The sequence below is a fragment of the Camelus bactrianus genome, chromosome 9 (assembly GCF_048773025.1).
Source record: "Camelus bactrianus isolate YW-2024 breed Bactrian camel chromosome 9, ASM4877302v1, whole genome shotgun sequence".
NCBI classification, from domain to species: Eukaryota; Metazoa; Chordata; class Mammalia; order Artiodactyla; family Camelidae; genus Camelus; species Camelus bactrianus.
In genome coordinates this window covers 9,862,487-9,887,636 of record NC_133547.1, presented here as the reverse complement: position 1 = coordinate 9,887,636, position 25,150 = coordinate 9,862,487, and the positions used below count along the sequence as shown (strand labels likewise).

The 25,150-nt window shown below is 36.0% G+C and overlaps 1 protein-coding gene and 1 long non-coding RNA gene across 6 annotated transcripts in view; one reads left to right on the top strand and one right to left on the bottom strand.

Annotated features, from left to right (window-relative positions):
• The window catches only part of LOC105062487 (uncharacterized), an 18,614-nt gene extending 8,639 nt beyond the window's left edge, over positions 1–9,975 (top strand). The window contains exon 3 of the long non-coding RNA XR_834696.3: positions 7,869–9,975. This is a non-coding gene — a long non-coding RNA (uncharacterized LOC105062487). The remainder of the gene's footprint in view (positions 1–7,868) is intronic.
• Positions 132–25,150, bottom strand: LOC105062486 (uncharacterized). 5 transcript variants are annotated; one of them, XM_045510551.2, is made up of 6 exons: positions 25,090–25,150; positions 24,144–24,222; positions 16,119–16,231; positions 12,427–12,485; positions 10,015–10,141; positions 132–6,778 (listed from the first exon to the last, which is right to left on the bottom strand). In XM_045510551.2, the coding sequence occupies exons 4-6, from the start codon at positions 12,433–12,435 to the stop codon at positions 5,247–5,249; spliced, it is 1,668 nt and encodes a 555-aa protein (XP_045366507.2). In that variant the 5' UTR covers positions 12,436–12,485; positions 16,119–16,231; positions 24,144–24,222; positions 25,090–25,150; the 3' UTR covers positions 132–5,246. The 5 variants fall into 5 exon arrangements, with proteins under 5 accessions (XP_045366507.2, XP_045366506.2, XP_045366508.2 ...); XM_045510550.2 differs by having other exon boundaries at positions 25,013–25,119; XM_045510552.2 differs by lacking the exon at positions 16,119–16,231.

Here is a 25,150-nt window from a genome sequence, read left to right as displayed (position 1 = left end):
ACTCTTGAAAGAAACTAGGATTCCCACAGTTGGAGTTAGGAGTCCAGAGTTAATAAGTCCAAGTGTCAGAATGGTATTATTGTAAATTGGTCATTTAGGAGATGGCAAGACAAGACTGTTCCCTCCTGGATTGTAACCCCCCTTTCTCTACCTGCCTCAAAGCATTGCTCTATTTCAGTTTCCCAAAGACAGACATGGGGGAACAATCAGTTACTCTAATCATAAAAGCCAAAGATAGCAGGGTTTGATAATTCCACTTACTTCTGCCAATGCCCACTACTTGTGTTTCTCAAGCTTAGGAGCCTTTATTTCCATAAATCAACATGGCTGCTCTTCTTCCCTCAGGGATAATCTCAAATAGCATCCCCTAATGCCTTTACTTCTAAAAGTCATGCAACTTTCAAAAATGTCATTTAGCACTTCCCTCATCCTGCCAGAAAAACATGTCCTAGAAGGAAAATATAAGTGCTTCCCTCTTGCAGGTACTTGAGTTTTTGATGAGGTGGGGATGAGTACTTACAAGGGAACATTCACGGGAAATCTTTACTCTGCTTTTGATGGAGATGAGATAGGAGGGTTTGATGACTATTCTTAGTGTACAGCAACCTGGGTGCACTGATAAAGATTATGTTTGGCTGTGAGTAAGACAGATAGACCCAGAAGGACAGTGGTTCAACCAAGAAAAATTTTCTGTCACATAAAATTCTGGAGGTGGGCAATTTAAGTCTGGCATTGTGGCTCTGCTCCAAAGCCCTCCAAATCATCGTATTCAAATCCGGGCAGCAGAATGGAGGCATAGAGGAAGAGAGAGAGAAAAGGGGATGAGCCAGGTACACTTAAGGAATGTTCCCCCAAACTGCCACACAATTCTAATTATCTCCAATTGGCCATAACTGAAGATCCATGGACCAATAAAGTGGGGAAAGAACCATGAACCTAAGTGACTTACATGAGCAAAATTTTTAAAAATTTTTATTATTGGAAGAAAGGGGGATAAATACTGGGAGTAATTAGCAGACGTGGCCCCTAATTCAGATACCAGTGACAAACACAACTTCTGGACACTAGCACTGGTATAGAGGATCTAGCAGATTGGAATAAATTAACTGAGATGGAGGCTTACAGGTATACTTTACAGTGTTTGAAAATCTTTCCGGAATTTTTGGTTTCTCACATCCCATTAGTCACCATGTCTTGCTGATTCTACTTGATACATGAAAAATATTTGAGATTTTTCTATCACAGCTGTAGTGGAGCTTCCTTATGTCCAATCTGGATTATTGTGATAATCCTAGTGATAATGTGCAGATACCTTGCATTTAGTTTTTTCTGATACTCCTCTTATTCCCACACTACATCTAATATATTATATATTTCCACCAGGTTGAACTTTCTAAGACATAAGATTAGTGTGACTAAAGAACTAACTTTTTAATTTTATCTGATTTTAATTAATTAAATCTAAATTTAAGAACTGAAGCAGCATCAAATATTTTCCTATTATTGACAACATTGTTTTGCTAAGACTGCATTTCACTGTAGTCACTGCATTGCATAGATATTTTGTACAAGTGTTCATGTTATATGTATATGTTGTGTCTAGCATTACACAAATACAGCACTGATCTAGTTGATGTCATGAAATTGATGTGTTTATCTGAATATTTTATGAAGACAACATGAGTTCTGCTGATATGAAGGAAATAATAGTTGGTAACTAAATTAATTATGATTAAATTAGTATTCTAGGTTTAAAAATAAGTATGTACATATTTTTAAACTTTAAAGAAAAATGTACTACTGATGCAGAATCAAATGGAGGTCAGTGCTGTGGCCAGAACAGTAAAAAATAATAGACTGGAAGTAGATATACTGTGAATTTCATGACTAATGCCAACTACAGTTTGCTGTGGCAGAGCAAAACAAAAAAGCTGTTTAATTATGTTAAAAAAAAAAAAGGTTACGTTAATAAAGTGGAAAACATTGTGAGACATTTTCAGCAGATACATAGCAAATTTGATGAGAAATTTCCTCTTGATAAGCAAATAAGAATAAATGAAATTAGTTGCCTGAAATCAGAATTAAATGTGCAATGAAAATTTTAAATAAATTTTAAACAAATAAAATTTAAATAAATTTAAAACATAATCTGAGCCTATAACTTTGTCTAGCTATAAAATGGCTTCGGTCTTGCACAAAAGAATAAATCAAATTTTAGATGGTGATATAGCAAGATAAATGATTAGTTTTAATTGTGGAAATTTTATTATGATTTTATAAGAGACTAAAAATTATACAAAAAGTGAAAAAGTCTTCAATTACCATCTAACAACTGCTCATAGAATACAAGATCTTTCTAACAATGTAAAAAATCAGCTATCTCAACATTAGAAAAGCTACACATACTCTTCTTTAGCTTCAGATGAGTTGTACAGTATAAGATACTGCTCAGTTATTACTCTGGGTATATTTTATCTCAAAATATTTCCAGATCAAAAAGAAATGTTGTCCGTTTGCAGCCTACAAAATCAGATTCATAGCATAGATATTTTCAAATTTTTTATATATGTCAAAAAACAATTTCCACTAGGTATGAAAAAATTCATTTCTAAAACAATGCTCTAGCTATGTTAGGTTAAAAATGTGGATTCCTTAGAATTTTAAGGCAAAAGTCTAATGTCTCCCTAATTGCTTTGCTCCACAGTATGAAAAGTATCATGGTTTAGTATATACACATAGATATTATGAATCATTATTACTTTATGGAACTGTTGAAACAGGAAACAATGAATTAATTTATCATATGTTCTTTGCCAATGTGCACTGGTTGAATGATTGAGTTTTACAAAGATTTACCATACTTTGAACTTTGAGACTTAAAAAAAATTTGCCAAATGTTTCATAATCAAAACCCCCAAAATGACAATGTGATGTATGTTTTCTCACATACCACACTGCATATAAACAAACAAAATCTGAAACTCCAAGGAGAGGAAAACTTTTTTGTGGCCTAGATAAAAAAGTAGGAACATTTGTTGAAACTGAAACTTTTCATACATTAATAAAAATAATTTTACATATTTTCTAGATGAATCAATATAGAAAATATTTTCACTGTAATCAAAAGCATTGTGAAAATATTGCTTGCAATGAAGAAATAGGAAATCTTAGTTAAGAAATAGAAATTATAACAAAGTACTAAATAAAAAGTCTAGAATTGAAAAGTGCAATATCTCAAAATTTGATAAAACATTTGATAAAAAAAGCTTAACAGCAGAATTGAGAGGACAAAAAAAAAAAAATCAGTGAATCTGAAGACAGAGCAATAGAAATTATCCAACCTGAAAAACTGAGAAAAAACATTGATAAAGAACAGAGCCAATGACCTGTGAGACAGTATCAAAAGATTTAACATATGACTAGCTACTTGGAATCCCAGAAGGAGAAGTAAGGGCAGAAAAAAAATCTGACACATTACACACAGAGGAAAAACAGTTCAAATGACTTCTTATAACCTATGGAGACCAGAAGTCAGTGATATAATATCTTTAAATATATCTGTATCTGTATCTATATGTGTATAACAAACCTCAGAATTCCATAGCAAGAAAAAAAATCCTTTAAGAACAAAGGCAATCCAGAAAAAAAAAAAAAAACCTATGAAAATTCATTAGCAGACATGTACTCCAAGAAATGCTAAATTAAATTCCTCACGCTGAAGGGAAATGATACCAGATGGAAATTTAGATCATGTGGAAGGAATGAAGAGCATGTGAAAAGGTAAATATATGAGTAAATATTTAAGATGAGGGGTTTTTTTTGGTCTTGATTTTTAAAAATACGTAAGGCTGCTTCAATTTCCAAGTGGAGTGCTGATGTGATTTTCCATGGATTACTTCTTAATTGCAAAGAAAAAACTGTACCAATACAATGGAGAGAGCTGGTGGTCAACACATGAACCAAGAGATCAAACATAGCTTCACTTTATGTCACCTGCTCTTGTACAAATATTGAATACACAGTATTATCTATGAAGTTATCTTGCCAAAAATTTAAAATCTGAAACATAATGAGGCCTCTAGACGTAACAATCCAGTTCACAATAAATAGGAGGGATAGAGAAACCAGTTAAGCCTGCCTGGAGAAAAATTAGGGCAAATACAGAATGTGGAACATTATATGCGTTACTTCTCCTGAGTCTTCAAAAAGTTTAAGTTACAAAGCAGGTGGAGGATAAGTTCTTGACTAAAAGAGACTCAATAGCCATAATCATGTAAAATATATGGGCTTAGCTTGGTTTTTGGCTTTTAAAAAAAGCCAGCACTTTTAAAAGACATTCTCTAAACTGGAGAAATTTGTAAATGGACTGATTACAGAATGGTATAGGTCTACTGTTAATGTTTTTAAGGTGACAGTGGCTCATTGGTCATATAGATTATCTTTAAATCCAGGAGTTGTATGTTGATTTTTTAGAGGTGAAGTGATGCCTAAATCATTCACTCCAAAAGCACAGAAAAATGATTATGCAGTATATATATTCAATATGTGATAAGTGTGATACATGTGAATCTGTATATATACATTTTTATATGAGAGAGAGAGAGAGAGAGATACTGAAGGTAGAGGGAGAATAAACAAACCTAAACCTTCATTGGACCACTGTTGTGTCTTTTCTGTAAATTTGAAAATTTTCAGAAACTTGAGGGAAACTTTTCCATGTCAACATCTGTTTTCTGTCAACCTGTCACTGTTAATATCTTAAGTTCCCTGAATTGTAGAGAATGTAGATTCTGTTACCTGTATTATAGAACTTATCATAAGAAAATTTCTTCAAATCACTTTCCAATTTTTCATTAGCTATGCTCTCACTCTTCAACAAAAGCATAGAGTTTCTTCCCATTATTAATCTTCAGGGGGATAAGCTTTGAATAAAACAGTTTCTTGTTTAATATGTTCTATGGGAATTTGTCCAAAATGAATTATCTAAAGTAAAATATGGATAAGTGATGATAGAAGGATTTAAAAAATATACTCATAGGGTCTTCCTTCCACATGAATTTGTTTATAGTAATGCTAGTAATTATCATTTTAAATGATAACAATATTTAGTAAGCAAATACTGTATCAGACGCCCTACCAAGCATTTATAATTTACATTAAATAATTTAACCTTTACCATAATATCATTATGTGGTGGAAGAGTGATAATGTTAAAGGATGTGCCATGGCTAACAGCTTTCTGACTCTCATTCCATTAAGAGTTTCTCACCTGTGTGAAGTCTTTGATGTTGCGTAAGTTGATAGCAATGAGGAAAGGCCTTCCCGCATTCCTTACATTTGTGTGGTTTCACACCAGTATGAATTCTCTGATGTTGAGTAAGTCGATCGCTTCGATTAAAGGCCTTCCCACATTCTTTACATTCATAAGGTTTCTCACCAGTGTGAATTCTCTTATGTTGAGAAAGACCTGAGATAGAACGAAAGGCCTTCCTACATTCTTTACATACATATGGTTTCAAACCAGTATGGACTGTCTGATGATAAATTAGTTGAGAATTAAGTCTAAAGGTTTTTCCACATTCCTTACATTCATAAGGTTTCTCCCCGGCATGGATTGACTGATGTGTTTTAAGGTCTCCTACACGACTGAAGGCTTTCCCACATTGTTTACATTCATACGGTTTCAAATCACTATGAATTATCTGATGTTGAAGAAGGTATGAATGGAGCTTAAACATCTTCCCACATTCTTTGCATTCATGTGGCTTCTCACCAGTATGAATTCTCTGATGTTGTGTAAGTTGAGATCCTCTACAGAAGGCCTTCCCACATTCCTTACAGTCATAGAATTTCTCACTGCTATGAACTCTCTTATGTTTAAGAAGGCTTGAGCCCCTACTAAAGGCCTTTCCACATTCCTTACATTCATGAGGCTTCTCACCAGTATGACTTCTCTGATGTTCAATAAGCAGATAGTTGCGAACAAACACCTTTCCACATTGTTTACATTTATATGGTTTCTCACCAGAATGAATTTTCTTATGTTGATAGAGACTTGAACGATGACCAAAGGACTTTCCACATTCCTTACAGATATAGGGTTTCACACCATGATGAATTTTCTGATGTAGACACATATGTCGATATAACCTAAAAGTTTCCCCACATTCGTTACATTCATAGGATTTCAAGCCAATATGAATTTTCTGATGTTCAGTAAGGTGAGAATGACGTCTGAAGGCCTTCCCACATTGCTTACATTCATAAGGTTTCACACCAGTGTGAATTATCTGATGTTGAATAAGCTGTGAATAAAACCTAACGGCCTTCTCGCATCCGTTACATTCATAGGGTTTCAAATCAGTGTGACTTTTTTTATGCCTAATAAAATGCTGGAGAACTATAAAGGCCTTTCCACATTCCTTACATTCATAGGATCTCACACCACTGTGGTCTCTCAGATGTTCAGTAGGGTGTGAATATTTCCTAAAGCCCTTCCTACATTCCTTACATTCATATGACTTCTCTCTAGTGTGAATTTTCTGCTGTAGGGGAAGGGATGTATGTTTTCTGAATATCATTTGACTAAAGTATCCCACTTTAGGTGCCTGTTGTCTCTCAAATTCAGTTCTGATCCATGAGTCATTCCTGAAAATAAATCCCATAAGGTTGAGAGTTGAAGGTTTACTTCTTTTCATTGGCTCACAATGGTATGAATTTACTTCATAGCTGCTTTTTTCTGAAGATAATCCTTTGCTCTCAGTTGTGAAGTCAATGTCTGAAAGAAAACGAGAAAATGTTAAACAAATGCTATCTTCCTATACTGGGGGTCAGAAAAGGCCTTCCATAGTGAGAACAGTGATAAATTGACAAGTATATCCATTAGAAATGAAAGGGTCGTCAAATCCTAAAATACAGTGATGAAATTGTTTAAAGGCAAGAAGAGCTCAGAAAATTATGAAAGTTCACACAAAACTATAAAGTTTGTGAGGAGGCAAAGAGAAAAAGTCAGCAGTTCTCATATTTAGTGTGGATCAGAATTACCAAGGGAATTTATTACACATACTACCCTTCCGATATCCACTGAGACTAAGCAAATCAGAATGTATGAGTGGGTCCTGTTCGTCTGCATTTCTAATATTCTCTACCAGATGGCTCTCTGTGATTTTTTTCAATGGTCTGTCTTCACCTTAGAATGAAACCCAACCACATAACCATGAATAAGAAGACTCTTATCTTATTTCTACAAATTTTCATTTCAAGCCCCTGACATCTTTGTTCCCTAAATCCGACAACACTGCATCTTTTCAGCTACCAGAACATACCACAACCTTTCCCACTGCCTGGGGCTTCATGCAAGATGCTCTACCTTTCAGGAATCCTCTTAGATGGCTTCTTTCCATTACTGTCTCCAGGTGTTGCAAGTTAGAAACCACTTCCTCAGAAAGGCTGGCTCTGCTAACTCTGTGTAAATTCATATCCTTTATTCTACCTCCAACAGCTAAGTCTGTGTCTTCATGGTACTCTTCTCTATTACATATTTATTGTCTCATTTGTTTTTCTACTTATTTTCTTACTCTAAAACTCACTTATGGACTTGAAATTCCTTTCAACTACCACTGAAAAACAAGTTCTACCACAAGGTAAGTATTAAATAATTATCTGTAGAATAAAATACTGAATTAAAAAAGTAATGGGTGAAAAATCAAGGTAAGGATGAAAATCAAGGTCACTGGAGAAGGCAGCTAAGTAAAATAAACATCTAGTTTCTGAAAATTATGCAACAGTTACCAGCTATCTTTCTTTGACTCTAGTCTCCCACCTCTTATTATTGTAAAATGTGCTTTCCTCTCTCATTTACCTTACAGATGAGAAAAGTGCACATCCAAACCAACTCAAAAACATAAACGGAAAAGTTGATACCTGACTGTTCTCCAGCTGCCTGCCCCCTTAAAACTATACACATCTTTACCACTGTTGTTTAATCCTTCTGTGCATGGCCATGATTGGTTTTGTTTTCAAGTAATCAGATGTTATACTACCTTCATCAGGATACTTTCAGTATTATCCATCCACCCTACAGATCTCAATGTTTTGTCTCCAAGGTCTTTCCCCAATTGTCCCTTTTATTCCTTTATAGCCAAGGCCAATTGTTTTTGAATTTTACAGAAATGTGTATCAATAATTTATCAGGAATTCTATCAATTGATTACAAAAGTCTAAGCAAATGAACTTGGGGATGTTGAGGGAAAAACAGAGTAACTGAATGGGAGAAACTTGAGTGGCTAGGACTCTACAACAAGGGATATGCTGAATGTAGGCTGAAGACTGGTAATCCAGATGGTGGAGCAGCCTGAGGAAATCTGATGTGCTTAGTGGATCAAGTATGAATTGAAGACAAGTGGAATTCTTCTTTGAATAAAGTATGATATGTTTAAAATGTCAAAATAATACAAGCAATATTCTCTGAACCAATGAGAAATGAGTAACAATCTCAAAAAGCCAAAACATTTTCTATTTATAAATGAAAAGCTCTCAACAACTGCTGTTAGGTCAATGAGAAAATACAAACTGAAACCACAGAACTTCTTGAAAACAATGATAATGAAAACACCACACTTCAGAATCTATGGATTTCAACCACAGTGCAGCAAACTCAAGAGACTAAAGACTAATGTCTATTGAAAAATAAAATAATTAAAATGAATAAATTAAGCATTCCATTTAAAGATTAGGAAAAGTAAACAGAGAAAGAATGGTAAATTACACTGAAAGAAGACAGAAAAGGGAAGTTAATACAAGAAAAGCAAAATGTAAATAAAATAGTATAATTAACATACAAACCACTAGCCTTATTCAAGGAGGCTAGTGGTTTGGATTTTATAGGAGGAAAATCCAAACATAACGGCAACAGAGAAATAGTCATCAATCAAGAAAGAGAAAATTTAGGAAAAAAATCATACAACTATGCAAGTAAATTTGAGATGTACATGAAATGATGGCTCTTTCTGAAAATATAATTCATCAAAACTGACACCAGCTAAATTTACTGACTTGCTTCTAACAAATAAGAATATAGAAAGGGTAAAATAACTTTACAGTGAAGAAAACTGACAGGAACCACCTTCAACAAGTTTTTAAGGCTAATACCCCAGTATAAATCATGTTGCTATGTACCCCCAATATCAGAAAGGTACTTCTCTGGTATTCTTCCCACAAATCTATAATCTCAGCTTAATCATAAGAAAGCATCAAACAAACCCAAAATGTGGGGCAATTACAAAATATCTGACCAGTATTCTTGCAAAGTACCAAGGTTATGAAATACAAGGAAAGACTGAGAAACTGTCACAGATTGGAGGAGACTAAGGTCATGTGTTGACTAAATACAATATAGTATCCTGGATTGGATCCTAGAATAGAAAAAAAGAATGCAAAAACTGGTGAAACCTGAATAAAATAGGTAGTTAATAGTATGGTAAAACATTAATTTGATAGGTTTATAGATGTACCATGGTTGTGTAAGGGACCAGTACATTGGAACTCTCTGTACTGCATTTGTAACTCTTCTGTAAATCTAAAATAATTTCAAAATAAAAAGTAAAACAACAACAACTACAGACTCCAGAACAGATGAAAAATCTAAACAAACCGATTTCCACAGAAGAAATAGGGGAAAAATGTGAATTTATCCCCACCAAAAGGCAATCGCAATGAGCTCCCCCTGTTGGCCAGGTTTCAGTCTCTATAAATTATTTCCACTAATATGAACTAGGGTGCCTAGAAGAAGCAACTGCAGGATGGATCAGAGGGAAGTAGGAAGGTAAATGAAGGAGGGAAAATTTAGGTGCTGAATGCAGATGCCCATTTCAACCTAACAAAGCTCAAACTAGTCCTTTGAGACCATGGAGCAAAAACTTAACTGGTTTCTTGGCACAGAGCATAAAATATAAAGTAGAGAAAGTGGATATTTCAGATAACAGATTCTACATTATTTCAGCCAGATGTCCTTACCCAGTGATACCAAGTTAGTATAATTCTCCAACATCACATCTCTGTACAAATTCTTCTGATCTGAGTTTAGGCATTCCCACTCCTCCTGAGAGAAGTCTATGGCAACATCACTGAATGTCAGTGGCACCTGAAATGACAAATCCATGCATTATTTGTAAAAGTAAAAAAAAAATTTCAAGATGGAATACTGAATTGCAGTATGAGCGATATATAAAAACAATAGGCTTAAGTTAAAGATCATGACATGATTATATGACAATAAATAAATTAGCATATCTGAAGTAGGGTGCCTACACGATCTTTAAGAATACTGTTAGAGTACACAAACTTTCTCTTAAAATATAGAAAAACTGATATATCCAAATGTATGAAAATGAAGAAAGTAATCAGACTTTCCCAATTAAATGAAATCGTATATGTAAGCACATACTTATATACATACCTGCTATGTGCCCTAGTCACAAGCTATTAATAAATGCAAGTTCTTACATGTTTTCTCTTCAAGGAATATGTAAAAAGAATTGATTCTTCCCTAAAAGTGAATTATAAAATCCCAGCCAAAATGAGATAACAGGGCTTGGATTGACCCTCCCAAAAATGAAAAAATAACCAAAAACCTGGACAAAATGTATGAAACAATGGTTTTTCAAGACATAAGTCATTGGGCAATGAAAAACTGATCCCTGAGAGACAAGTAACAAATGAAGTGAACCCTATAATTGCCCTCACTTACTACCAGGAGAGAGGACTCTTATACAACTATCAGAATGGCTATATGTTTAAACACTGACCATTTTTAGCACTGGTGAGGATGTGAAAAAAATAGAACTCTCATACACTGCTGTGGGAATATAAAATGGTACAATCACTTTAAGAATAGTTTGTTGGTTTCCTAAAAGGTTAAACATCCATATGACCCAGCTATTCTACTTCCAGTGTTTACCCAAGAGACATGAAAGCATATGTCCATGCAAAGATCTGTGCATGAAGGTTCACAGTAGCTTTATTTGTAGAAAGTAGAAAGAACCCAAATGTCCATCAACAGAGAACAGATAAATTGCAGTACATCCTGAGAAGACTAGTCAGCAATTAATATGGAATGCACAACATGCATGAATCTCAAACTAAATATGCCAAGTGAAATAAGACAGACAAAAAAGAGCACATAATGTATGGTTCTATTTGCATAAAATTCTAGAAAAACCAACCAACCTATAGTGATATAAAGCAGAACAGTGGTTGCCTGGGCATGTAGGGTAGGAGGAGGAAGGGACACATAAAAGGAGAAATGAGAAAAATGTTGGAGCAATGGATATGTTCATTATCTTAACTGTGGTGATGGTTTCATGGTTGCATACATCTGTCAAAACTTATCACATTCCACATGTAAAAGATGAGCAGTTTATTGTCAGTTACATTTAAGTAAATATGCCTTAAAAAGATAAAATACATACAACTAATTTTATGTCAGATATCCCCCAAAAGCTGATGAAGTTTCCTTCTTAGAAATAGGGTTGTATAAAATTAAGTAATTTTACCAAGACACAAGTTTATTATATGTCAGATTATATCATAAGCATTTCCTTTATTCTGACAAATTAACATTTTCATTTAGTCTCTCTTAAAGACATCAGATTTAATCTTAAAGTACTAAGGTATTATTAATAATATTAATATAGAGAGTATTATACTATAATAGTATTTAGGTGGGCATAAATCCTAGCCTCTTCCCCACTGTTCAGTATTATCCACCAGACATGGTTCTAGATGATCTTCCTCTCTACAATCCTTTACTGAACTTCTGGTTCATGAGTTAGAACACACTAACGTTGGATGACTCAGAACAACGCTGAATCACTCAAGACCAGCAATTTCTCTTCCACCACAAAGTGGACCTCCAAACCCTACTCATTTCTCAGAGACTCCTTAGCCAAACCATTCCCCTCACCTCTAGGCAGGCACCAAGTCCATTTCTATCCCAACCCAAAAGATTTTCAAAGCTGAGATGAGACCATTCATTACCAAATTCTCCCTTATCTACCTGGAAAATTATAGAGGAAGTTCTCCCTCCTCTGGTCAGACAGGACCACCATTTCTATATAACAAAACTGTAAATCTGACAAGGGAAGCTCAAATATTTCCTTCAAGGTACTTCAACCTTTCACTGCTCCAATACTGCTCTCAAGAGAAGACTGAACACAGAAGATGAATAAATTATTTGATGGATAAGTGAAAAATCAGTTTGAAAAAAGGGGGCAAATAAGAAGGGCACCATCCTTCTCCTTAAGGAGAGGAACTCTGAAATAGGTTCAGAGATACAGGTTTCCTAGGAGGAAGGTTTGGGGATAAAGAATGAAAATATTACCTGAATTAAAAATCCTAATATTTCAGGAAGGAGAGACATCTACTTACCTGGGACATGGTTTTTGAACTGCCGTCCTCCTCAGAAACTCAGTCCAGAGAAGCCAGAGCTGAGGGAGGAAAAAGAAGCCTTGAGACGCAACATATCTCAGAACTCCAAAAATTGTTTAAGGTAAGAGAGCCTTTCTTTTTTCTTATTTATTCCTGCTTCCCACCATCCTCACCCACTCCCTGCCCTCCCAAACACATAAACACACTTTAGGGGATATGAAAAGGAGTCCAGACAAATCCAAGCCCCTTCCATGCCTGGGGAAACAAGCCACACAAGCATGGATGCAGAGCAGAGGCCCTCATGCACCAAAGCCAGATCCAGACACCCAGCTCTGGTCTGTTTCTCATTCTGATCATGCCTAATGTACCCAGCCTGGGTTGCCCGGTCATACTGAGTAGATCCCAATCCAGCCCTACCTTCCAGGGTTGAGACTGCGCCATACAACCCAAGCTTCAACAACCTTATTGGCCCCAAGGTGGACCTGGACTCTGCCAGTCAAAAGGCAGACAACAGCAGAGACCAACCTGGAAGCCTTGACCACTATAAATAAAACTGCCTGTCCATGTGAAGCCTGAACTTGACTCCCATGATCCTCTGGGCTGACCAACCTGGACTTCCCCATCAGGGTCCACTGTGCTTGCTGATACGAACCATTGCCTGTGACCCCTCTCCCCTGCTCCCAACCCACCCACTACCCACGAGGGTGGAGTGGATTCATGCTCACTGAAGCTGTATGGCAACACATAGATTTTTGTAACCTTCTGTGTGATAGATGTAACTATCTATCATTAACATGTAATCCTGAAATGTACTGATAATCAGTTCAATAGATAAGGAAATAGAAGCTCAAAGAAGTAAAGATATTTTCCCATGTCACAACAAGTAGAAGTGATGTGTTTTTAATCACATTTTTTTCTATTTTTAATTTTTAATTTTTTTGGTTTTTTTCTTCATTTGTATTGAATCACATTTCTGTAATTATAAAGCCAACTTTTTTTCCCAACTGTTGCCCCTGATGGCCAGACTTTGTTCCATTGTATGAAACCTGAGCGTAGGTGTTTAAGACATCACCTATCAAAAGATTTACTAAAGAGATGTTTTAAAGCAATAAAGATACTATCATTTTACAGGTATTCAGCTGTCAGATTTTAAAAGTTGATGACGCACTACATATTAGTAAGGTCGTAGGGAGAAGCACATCCTCATTGCTGTCCTGTAGACCTGTGAAAACCTAGTGCAACTGAGACACGTAAGTAGAATTCTGCATAAGAATTTAACAATGAAGGGCCATTTCTGAGATTCCATCCAAAGGAGGTAAACCATAAAATGTGCCTAGAGATGTATAAAGGAATATGGTGATGGACACTTACTAAAATGAAAAAAAAAAAAGCTGCAGGAAAATCTAAAGGTACTTAGATGAGCAGTTAATTAAATAATTGAAAGTGTATTCATAATTGCACCTCTTGGGGAGTGATGGAAATGTTAGCTATCTTTATTGTGGTGGCGGTTTCATGGGTGTATACATCTATCAACATTCATCAAATTGTATATCTGAAATATGTGTAGTTTACTGTACAGGAACCATAACACAAGGGTGTTTAAAAAAGTATGTTCATATAATGGAAAATGAAGTAGATACTGAATATATTTAAGCAGATCATTGGTTCTCAGTAGGCAGTGATTCTGCTCCCCAGAACGCATTCACAATGTCTGGCGACATATTTGGTTGCCAAGATGTGTGGAGGGGTGCTCCTGTCTCTAATGGGTAGAGATCAGGGATGCTGCTGACCATCCTACAATGCACAGGAAAGCCCCCCACCACAAAGAATTACCTATCCAAAAATATCAACAGTGCTAAGGTTGAGAAACCCCAATCTAGACTTATTGAAGGAACATAACATAATCTAGAGTCTCAATAATATATTATCCACAATGCCAGCATATGATAAAACTTATGAAAAATGAAAAGAAACAAGAAAGAGTTACTGATACTCAAGGGAGAAAAATCTCAAGAGAAACAATCTCAGAGATGATCCAGATAGTGGAGCTAGTTTACAAGGACTTGAAGATACTATGATTAACATGCTAAAGAAAATAGAGGAAAAGACAGGTGAGGTGGAATGCAAATGGAGTATATCAATAAAGATTTAGAATCTTTAAAGGGAAAATCACTTGAATGTTTTATAGTTGTAAAAACATCATATCAAAAATTAAAAATGTATTGGATAGATTTAACAGCAGAAAATTCTATTAATTAACATAAAGTCAAATTAACAATAATCAAACAAACAATAAGAGAAATATATGAAACAGTCAAAATGTGAAATTGGACACCTAAAAGAAAATAGAACAGAAAATTTATTTGAGGAAATAATGGACAAAACATTCCAAATCTCATGAAATACCCTGATACACAATTCAAAAAACTCAGCAAAATACCTAACCAAATGAAATAAAGAAACCCCCACCTAGGCACGTCATGGCCAGATTGTTGAAAAACAAAGTTGAAAATATATCGTAATGTATGTTTTTAAATTTTTGTTTTGTTTTGTTTTTACAAATGCTGTAGAAATGCCATTCATTACTTAATCACCATTGGTAGTTACTAGGTGCACTGAAAACATACGGACATAGCAAATCAATTAGTAGTGAAGTCATTATGAAAATCCTTTGTCAAATTACTTCAGTGCCAAATAAATCCATAATTTATTTTCTACCAATAGATAGCATGAGCATTGTAATGTTTGTCCATTTATTTTTTTTCCTTTTTGCCTTTTGACCCCCTTCATCCAAACATAAATGTATGTTTGGTAATAGCAGAATAGTTAAAAATCAATGATCTACCTTTGGAAGCTAGAAAAGGAAAAGCAAATTATAGAAAGTAAAACACTAAAAGAAACCAATGACATAAAAACTCAAGTACACAACAGAGAAAAATCAATAAAGCCAAAAGCTATTTCACTGAAGAGATACAATTAATAAGTCTCTAGCTGTACTGATCAAGAAAAAATCACCAATATCAGGAATATAAAAGGAGATATCACTACATATATTACAGGCATTAAATTGATAACAGAATTTTATGAACAACTGTAGGACAATAAACCTGAAAATGTAGATGAAATTTTAAAATTTCTGGAAAACACAATTTAATGAAACTGATCTAAGAAGTAGAAAATCTGAATATTATTGTATTTCTTAAAGAAGTTAAATCTATTTTAAGGACCTTCCCACAAAATGTCAGGCCCAGAGGCTTCAGTTGCAAATTCTCCAAACATTAATTAAAAATTAAAAATGCCAATCAAATTCAGTCTCTTCTAGACAAACCAAAAAATGGACCATATCATGAGGCCAGCATAACTGTGACATCAAAACTTGACAAGGATATTACAAGAAAGGAAAATTATGGTGTATCTTTCTCATGAACAAAGGTATATGCATATTAAACAAAATCTTAGCAAGGAGAAACCAGTGATACATCTGACCAAGACATTTATTCGAGAAATTCAAAAGTCACTTAATTTTCAGAAAGCAGTCAATGTAACCTTCCAATTTTAAATAATAAAGGAGAAAAATCCGTTCATTAGATGTAGAAAAACCAGTTGATAATATGAACATCAGTTCGTGATAAAAATTCTCAGCAAACTAGGAACAGAAGAGAACTTCTTTAATCTGATAAAGGGGATCTTACAGAATAAAACTGAGAGGTGACAATATGGACCGCTGTCTTTCTGAGTTCAGGAATAAGGCAAGGTTGTCCACTTTTATCACTAGTTCAACTTTGTGCAGAAGACCTATCCAATACTGTAAGAGAAAAAAGTGAAATGAGTGGTATGAAGATTGGAAAGAAAGAAGTAAATCCATCTTTATTTGCAGATAACATCATTTTGTACATAGAATACTTCAGTTCTACAAACAACTAGAATTAACATGAATTTATTAGCAAAATTGTGAAATAAAAGGTCACAGTATAAAACACAATTGTATGAAAGCAAAGCTACTGAAAAATGAAATTTTAAAGATCCCAACAGTTTATAAAAAGCATGAAAAATGTAAAACACTTTGGAATAAGTCTAACAAAAGAGGTGCAAGACTTTTAGACTGAAAGCAAACATTAAGGAAAGAAATTAAAGAAAAATTAAATAAATGGAAACATTTCATGTTCATGAATTGGAGGAATCACTTTTATCAATTCTCTCTAAATTGATCTATTGATTCAATGCATCTCCAAACAATGTCAGCAGATTTTTTTTTAGAACATTAACACACTCATTTTAAAATTATATGGAAATTCTAAGAATCCAGAAAAGTCAGGACAATTTTGAAGAACAAAGTTGTCAAGTACATATTACCAGATATCAAGACATAATGTAAAACTATTGTAATTAAAACAGGAGGACTGACACAGGATTGATAAACAGACCAACAGAATAGAGTCCAGAAAGAGACCTGCATATAGTCACATTTTTTAACAATAAAAGTCTGACTGCAACTTAGAGCAGAAAGGATAGTCTTTTCAAAATAAAAAATGGTGCCTGAACAATTGCCTACCTGCATGAAGAAAATGATTATGACCCTGATCCCACCACATACACAGATATAAATTCAAGATGGATCACAGGCCTAAACGTGAAAACTAAAGCAATAAAGTTTCTGGTAGGAGAAACACGAAAATATCTTCATGATCTCAGGGTAGGCAAAATTTTCCTTTTTTTTTTTTGTTTAATTTTATTTCCACTTACTTTAGACTTAGAGAAAAGTTGCAAGAGTATTACAGAGAGTCCCTGTATGCGCCTCAACCTGATGTTAACATCTTACATAGGACGATGATCAAAACCAGGAAATTAACATTGGTACAGTACTACAGATGGCATATCTTATTCAGATATCACCAGTTTTCCCCATTAATGTCCTTTTTCTTTCCAGGATCCTATATGTGATCCCACATTGCATTTAGCTGTTATTTCTCCTTAGTCCCTTCCAGTCTCCACAGTCTTTCTTGTGGTAATAGTTGTCAGTGGCTGCCATAACAGATTACCACAAATTTAGCTTAAAACAACACACATTTATTATCTCACAGTTTCTGTGGACCCGGAGTCTGGACACAGTTTCACTAGGTGCCCTCCTCACGCTGGTCTCATAAGCTGAAAACAAGTTGTCAGCTGGGCTGTGTTCTCATTCAGAGGCTCAGCTGGGGAAGAGTCCATTTCCAAGTTCATTCAGATTAGTGGCAGGATTCACTTCCTTGCGGCTGGATGACTGAGGGCCCCAACTTTTTGCTGGCTGTCAGCTGGAGGACACTTTCAGGTCCTAGAGGCTGCCTGCAGTTTCTTGCAATATGGGCTCCTCCAAAATTGCTACTTAGTTCAAGTCCACAAGAAGAGTCTCTTGCTCCAGTCTGCTGTGATGGAGTCTTTTATGACATAATATAACCACAGCAGGGACATCCTATTACTTTTGCCATAAAAACTAACCTAATCACATCACAGGAGTGGCATCCGTTCACCTTTGCCATTTCCTATTGGTTAGAAGCAAGTCACAGGTCCCGCTTGCACTCCAAAGGAGGGGATTATACAATGGCATAGGCACCGGCAGGCAGGAACCATGGGGTCACCCTAACGTCTGTCCACCACGTCTATCTTCATGACCTTTTCACTTTGGAAGAGTACCAATCGTTTATATCATCAAATGTTCCCTCCACTTGGTTTGTCTGGTGTTTTCGTAATTGGAATGAGGCTCTGCATTTTCGGCAGTACCACCACAATTCTGTGTCCTTCTCACTGCATCATATGAAAGGGCTCACGATCACGATGTCAGTGCTTTACCACTGATGACGTTAACCTTGATCACTTGGTGAAACTACTTTCTGATGGGTTTCCCCACTAGAAAGTTACTCCCTTTCCCTCCGTAGGTATTATCTTGAGTGGTGGAAAATACTTTGACACTATGCAAATCCTTTCTCACTTCAAACTTTCACCCACTAATTTCAGCATCTATCCATGGATCTGGTCTGAACCAACTGTTACTGTGGTGTTTGCCTAATGGCTGGTTTCTTTGTCCCTCTTTCCCCCTATATTCAACAACTGGAAATCTACTGTAAGGAAGAGCTGTCCCTTCTTCCTCAGGAAAAGATGTTTTAAGGAGAACAAAAATGCAATAACCATAAAAAAAATTGGTAAATGAACTCTGTTAAAATGAAGAACATCTCTTCATTATAGGACATCATTAAGAAATTGAATAAGAAGCGTCAGGCTAATAGAAGATACTCCCTTTGTCTCTGTCTCTACACACACACACACACACACACACACACAGGTTTATATACACACATAGAGGACTTGTATTCAAAATATATCTAAAATCCCTATAAATCAATAGGAAAATGAACAAAAGCCAGGCTAAAGAAATGGACAAAAGATCTGAATAGACACTTAAGAGTATGTCAGAATGGGCAGTATCATATGAAAAGATGCTCACATCATTATCAGAAAAATGCAATTTAAAATCACAATGAGATACAGTTACACATGCATCAGAATGGCTAAATTTAAAATGACTGACACTATCAAGTGTTGGCCAGTTTGAAAAGGAACTAGACCCTGCACACATTGCACTGGAGTGTTAATTAAGCCAACCACTTCCACCCCCAGGTATAGTCTCCGGAAAAACAAGACCGTATGTCCACAAAAAAGACGTGTACAAGAATTTTCGTAAAAGGTTTATTCATATTAGGCAAATACTGGAAACAATTCATCATCATAAGAATGAATAAACAAGTTGTGGTAAAGGCATTCAGTGGACTACTATACAACACCTGGGTGGCGGGGGGACCTACTGATTGACAACACAACATACATAAATCTCAAAAGTACAATTTTGGACAAAAGGCAGCAGATACAGGAGATTCCATTCACATGAAGTTCAAGAAACAGCAAATCTCAATATGAGTGATAGAAGTCAGAATAATATTTACTTCTTGTGGGCGAGGGGTGTTCTAACTGGGATGGGACAGGTAAATCCTCCAAGTGGGGATAGAAACACTCAATGTCTTGATCTGAGTGGTGTTTTCAGATGTAAAGATTAAGCTAAGTGCACAGCTAAGATTCGTGTACTTAAAAAAAATGTGTATTTTATTATACATATTAAATTAAAAAATTATATATATTATATGTATTTCAATGAAAAATGATACAGACCTTTATTTGATGATAATCAGTAAAAATATTATATTTCTAATGTTATCCTGTTATGGCAAATAAAATAACACGTGTGAATAAATGCATGTGCATTGGGGGATGGATTAAAAAAATTTGGAGTAAAATGTTTACAGAGGTTGTCTCTTCACTTTGGTCTTTTCTGTATTTTCTGAATTACTGTATGAGAATGGATTGCTTTTATAATAAAAATTATAATAGAGCTAATCACTCTCTTTTGAGATTGGGGGGTGAAATAAAAGAGATATGAATATGGTGATATTTCAGGTATTATGATAAGGCTTTTTTTTTCTCCAAGGGCTTGAAGTCTTTTTTTGTTTTAATTGAAGTATAGTTGGTTTACAGTGTTGTGTTAGTTTTTGGTGTACAGCACAGTGATTCACTTACACATACATACGTATGTATATATATTCATTTTCATATTATTTTTCATTATAGGCTATTACAAGGTATTGAATATAGTTCCCTATACTATACAGTAAGACTTTGTTGTTTACCTATTTTATGTATAGTAGTGGGTATCTCCATGTCCTGAACTCCCAATTTATCCCTTCCCACCTGCTGTACCCTCCTGGTAATCATAAGTTTGTTCTCTATGCCTGTAAGTCTGTTTCTGTTCTGTAAATAAGTTCATTTGTGTCCTTTTTTTTTAGATTCCACATATAAGTGATATCATATGATATTTGTCTTTCTCTGTCTGACTTACTTCACCTAGTACGACAATCTCCAGGTCCATCCATGTTGCTGCAAATAGCATTATTTTATTATTTTTGGTGGCTGAGTAGTATTCCATTGTGTATATACACCACAACTTCTTTATCCAATCATCTGTCAAAGGACATTTAGGTTGCTTCCATGTCTTGGTGATTGTAAATAGTGCTGCTATGAACACTGGGGTGCATGTACCTTTTCAAATTAGAGTTTCCTTTGGATATATGCAAGGGCTTAAAGTCTTTGAGTTCATTGTCTCCTATTGGAATATCAAGGTTCTGTGTCTTGAGTCATGAGCTTTGATATGCAGTAGTTCTCCCTTTACTGGTTTCCCCTGACTCACCCAGACAAATCCGCTTGTCACTACACTCTCCACCTACTAGGTCTGGAACCCTTGTTCCAACTCAGGAATTACACCTGGCTTGGAAACAGAAAAACTTGCACATAAAAGAAACAGTGCTTAGGCCTGTTGTGGCTGTCAGCGAATTCAGATACAGTCCTGTGGTGAAGGGGCAGGGAAGTCCAGTACAAGAAGGGCCAAAGGAAAGCCACTCAAGGAAACAGGGTGGTGATGCTTCAAGGAACACAGAGTAGAACATCACTGAATCTCAGATTCCTCATAAACTCAAACACTTCAGCTTCCCTAGAGGGTCACATTAAGGGACTAAAAAAGCTCCAGAGATCAGATTTTAAATTTAAAGATTTGATCATAAAATAAGAAGAGAAGGTATAGCTCAGTGGTAGAGCACATGCTTAGCATGCACGAGGTCCTGGGTTCAATCCCTAGTACCTTCATTTAAAAAAAATTTTTTAAATAAAGATTTGATCATAAATGCTCTGCTTCTGTGTTTCAGCATCGCATCCCTATACAAGTTCTGAGAGGGTATGGTCATCAGTACTGCACCCAGCAGAGGCTGTTGCCACATTCCCAAATGTCACTACCCTGAAATTACAAGGACCTAAGTTCCCATATGGCCCTGAGAAACTGGAAGAAGTAAAGTTGATCAAGGTATGGAAGTGGAACAGCATGGAGAGCAGGTGTGTTTAGCATTCTGAATTCAGCAGCAGCTGATTGGCTAAATGTGTAACAGAACATCCATGTAATGAAATATTAAGCAGTCATTAAATGCTAAGTCTGAGAACCTGTTAAGGGAATGAAAATATTCAAAAATATCATGTCAGTTGAAAAAACCAGGTTACAAAAACAAAAAACTCAATTAAAAAGTGGACAAAAATGTGAATAGACATTTCTCCAAAGAAGATACACAGATGGCCAATAAGCACATGAAAAGGTGCTCAACCTCACTAATCATCAGAAAAAATGCAAATCATAAACCACAAGACCCACTTCATACTCACTAGGATAACAACAGGCACTGGTGAAAATGTGGAGAAACTGGAACCCTCACACACGGCTGGTAGGAATGTAAAAAGGTATAGACATTTTGGAAAAGAATCTGACAGGTCCTTAAAAGAGTTACCATATGACACAGCAATTCCACTCCTAAGTATATACTTAAGAAAAATAAAAATATATGTCTACACAAAAACTTGTACACCAATGTTCACGGCAGCGTTATTCACCACAGCTAAGTAGAAAAAACTCAGACGTCCACCAGCTGATGAATGGATAAGTAAAATGTGGTATATCTGTACAATGGAATATTATTCAGCCTTAAAAAGGAAGGAAATTCTGAAGCATACTACAACATGGATGAATCGATGTGAATCATATTGGAAACACCATGCTAAGTAAAAGAAGCCAGTCACATTCAGGAATTCACAATAAAAATATATATTTATTCAAATTATACATTGAAGGGCTGGGCTATTAGCTAGAGACATTTATATGTGAAGCAGCTCTTTAAAGAAGTAAAATGCACAAATAGGTCTGTAATACACATATTTGGTATAATATACATAATTGAAATTAATAAAACCTGGAAGACCAACTATTATTATGCTACGTTCTGTTAGGATCTTTTAAAAAGCACACATTTAGTAGTCCATTTGTGCTTAAAATATTCCTATGCGTGAGAAGCTTAAAGAAAAAAAAACAGCTCTGTACATGATGATGAAAAGAAAGTAATAAATTTTTTTGAAATTGCACTGTTGAAAAAAAAAAAGCCAGTCACAAAAGACCACAGATTGTGTAATTCTAGTTCTACAAAATGTCCAAAAGGGGAAAATTAATAGAGACAGAAAGAAGATAAGTGGTTGTGGGATACATATAGTGACTGCTAATGGGTTAGGGTTTCCTTTTAGGGTGATGAAAATGTTCTAAAGTTGACTGTGGTGATGGATGCACAAAAATTGTGCACTTCAAATGGGTGAATGGTGTGGTGTGTGAATTTCATCTCAATAAAGCTGTTGAAATATCAGGTTATGAATGCACAAAATTATACACATACAAAATATTATTATGAAATATATGTACTTATCAATATAGAGAGAAAAGTGACAGACATCAATAAACAGATAAACGTATATAAAAGCATATACCCATTTATTAATATTTCTTATTTGTGTGTCATAGCCCTGGTTTTCTTCCTTTTCCTAAAAGTATATTTCAGAAAATTTTAAACAATAGCCGTTCCTTAATTTGATATTCACATACAGAGACACACAGACACAGACACACACGTTTTTTATTTTCTAAAGGAGAAACCTCTTCTCCAAACAGGTGGGAGAAAAAGTCTCATCCCTCTCTCCTTTTAATATCCCTGAACCTGAAGATTAAGCCTGGTACACTCTAGAACAAAGGTCCTCAAAATTTTGTCTCTGGGAACTTACCAGAAATGCCGGTTCTCAGCTCCATCCCAGACCTGCTGAGTTGGAAACTCTGAGGCTGGGGCTCAGCAAACTGTATCTGAACAAGCCCTGCAGGTGACTCTGATGCACCTGACATTTGAGAACCAACACTGTTCTAAAAACAGTTGCTGTGTTTTTACTGAAAGATTTTACTTCATTTCTGTCAGCTCCCAGGACCTGAACCAACCCTAATTTGTTTGCCTACAGAAATGTACATCCGTGTAAACTGGAGGCTGTGATGGTTTGTATATATTAGTAGGAGTCTCAGTGCTGCTTCCTGGAATTCTATGTTCCTGACTGATAGGTTTATTTTGATTCTGAACCTGTCCTCCTAGCCACAATGTCCTACAAACAGCTGATAAGACATCTTGTCACATTTAATGTCACTAGAATAAAAAGTCTAAGGTATAAAATCCATTATCCTTCACAGATTTCTCATAGTTTGACCATATTCTGGCAGCGCTACTATAGAGAGAGTGATGTCTCTTTCTATCAGCTCCAAGGCAGGTCACCTGAATTTCTCTAGTGGCATTTCACATCCTCTATCTTACTTATTCCTATTCTGATTTCATTTCTTTACTGGATAACAAGTCATTTAAGGATAGCAGCTATATCTTTTTGTCATTGCATTCCAACAAGTACAAGCCTAAATATGTGGTATTTGACTCAAATTCCAAACTAGAAATTTATCCTTAGGAAATGACTATAAAAGGGCATAAAGATCTATGCATAATGATGTTCGTTGTAGACAAATTTTGTTTTTAATTAAAAATTAGAAATATAATAGCTAACAGTAGGCCACAGGTTAAATAAATTATGGTGAGAAGGGTTTGGGGTTCTGACAAGGGTGATTCATCTGTGTGGCCCTACAATTTACAGATATGTCACTATCAGGCAGGACATTTCAGCAGAAGGAAAAGAAGGATCTCATGCCTTTAAAATTAAAGTGTTTTATGAATAATGAGGAAACACAAACTCACCTGAACTTAAACTTTTTGAAGTGTAACAAAAAATTCTTTCCTCTCTCAGGATCCTTTTTTGTGTAAGAGACAAGCAGCACTGGGAAGAGAGAAGGCAATCATGAGACATCAGGATGTTCTTGGATAGCACATTCACTTACAAAACACCCTCCCTCCATGACCACACCTCACCCAGTCCACCGCAACCAGATGGGAGGAGGAAGGAGACTGAAACAGCATTGACTTTTCCCAGTATGAGAGAGGCCAGGGTCACTGATGTCGAGGGTGAAATCTGTCTAATTCACATTAGGTTCCTGTGGCTAGAGTTCTGGAAATGTTGAGGTTCTGAAACGTATAGCTGGCCTCTCGGAGCTTCCAATGGGGACCCTCCCAGGAGGGAATCCTACTTCTGGGACCTCATCAGGTCTTCCCAGAAGCCTGTCTTGCGGCTACATCCCGCTTCAGAAAAGTCTCATCTCATGATCAAGTCTGTGTCTTCTTGCTGGGATCCTCCATTCTTACATTCGAAAGCTCAGAACCTGGTTTACCGCCTTGATCTGCGGCAGACACCAAGTGGCTGTGAGGGGAGAGAGCTGAGGACTCAGTACAGCCTAGAGCCAAGAGTTCCAGCGACAACCCACACGGACACACAACCCTCGCTCATCCAAAAGCCACGCAGTTAAATAAGCACAATCACCCAGTTAAATACTGACACAAACAGACACATCATCATGGAGACACGCCTACACACACACACACACACACACGCACACGCGAGTCTCAATAGGCACACAAATCTGCTGCTCAAGCAGACACGGGCCTGCGACTCGAGGCCCGACACGCCCTGTCCGCGCCCGGAGAGTCCTCGCCTTGAGCGCCTGTCACCTCACCACGGGTTCCAGTCCGGCTGTAGTCAGGGACTATGAAAGCCTCCTCCGATTTTTTTCTTTGGATACGATCTACTCACCACGTAGGGACCACAGCTGCTGGGCCACCGGAAGAGGACCCAGGACCGAGGCTGAAGCGAG

Bases quoted from the DNA above. Each gene is read 5' to 3' on its own strand.
- LOC105062486 (XM_074369504.1), bottom strand. From the start codon at position 10,159: ATGGATTTGTCATTTCAGGTGCCACTGACATTCAGTGATGTTGCCATA. The intron at 6,779-10,014 runs GTAAGGACATCT...GTTTTCTTTCAG, and splicing joins TACTAACTTGGTATCACTGG to ACATTGACTTCACAACTGAG.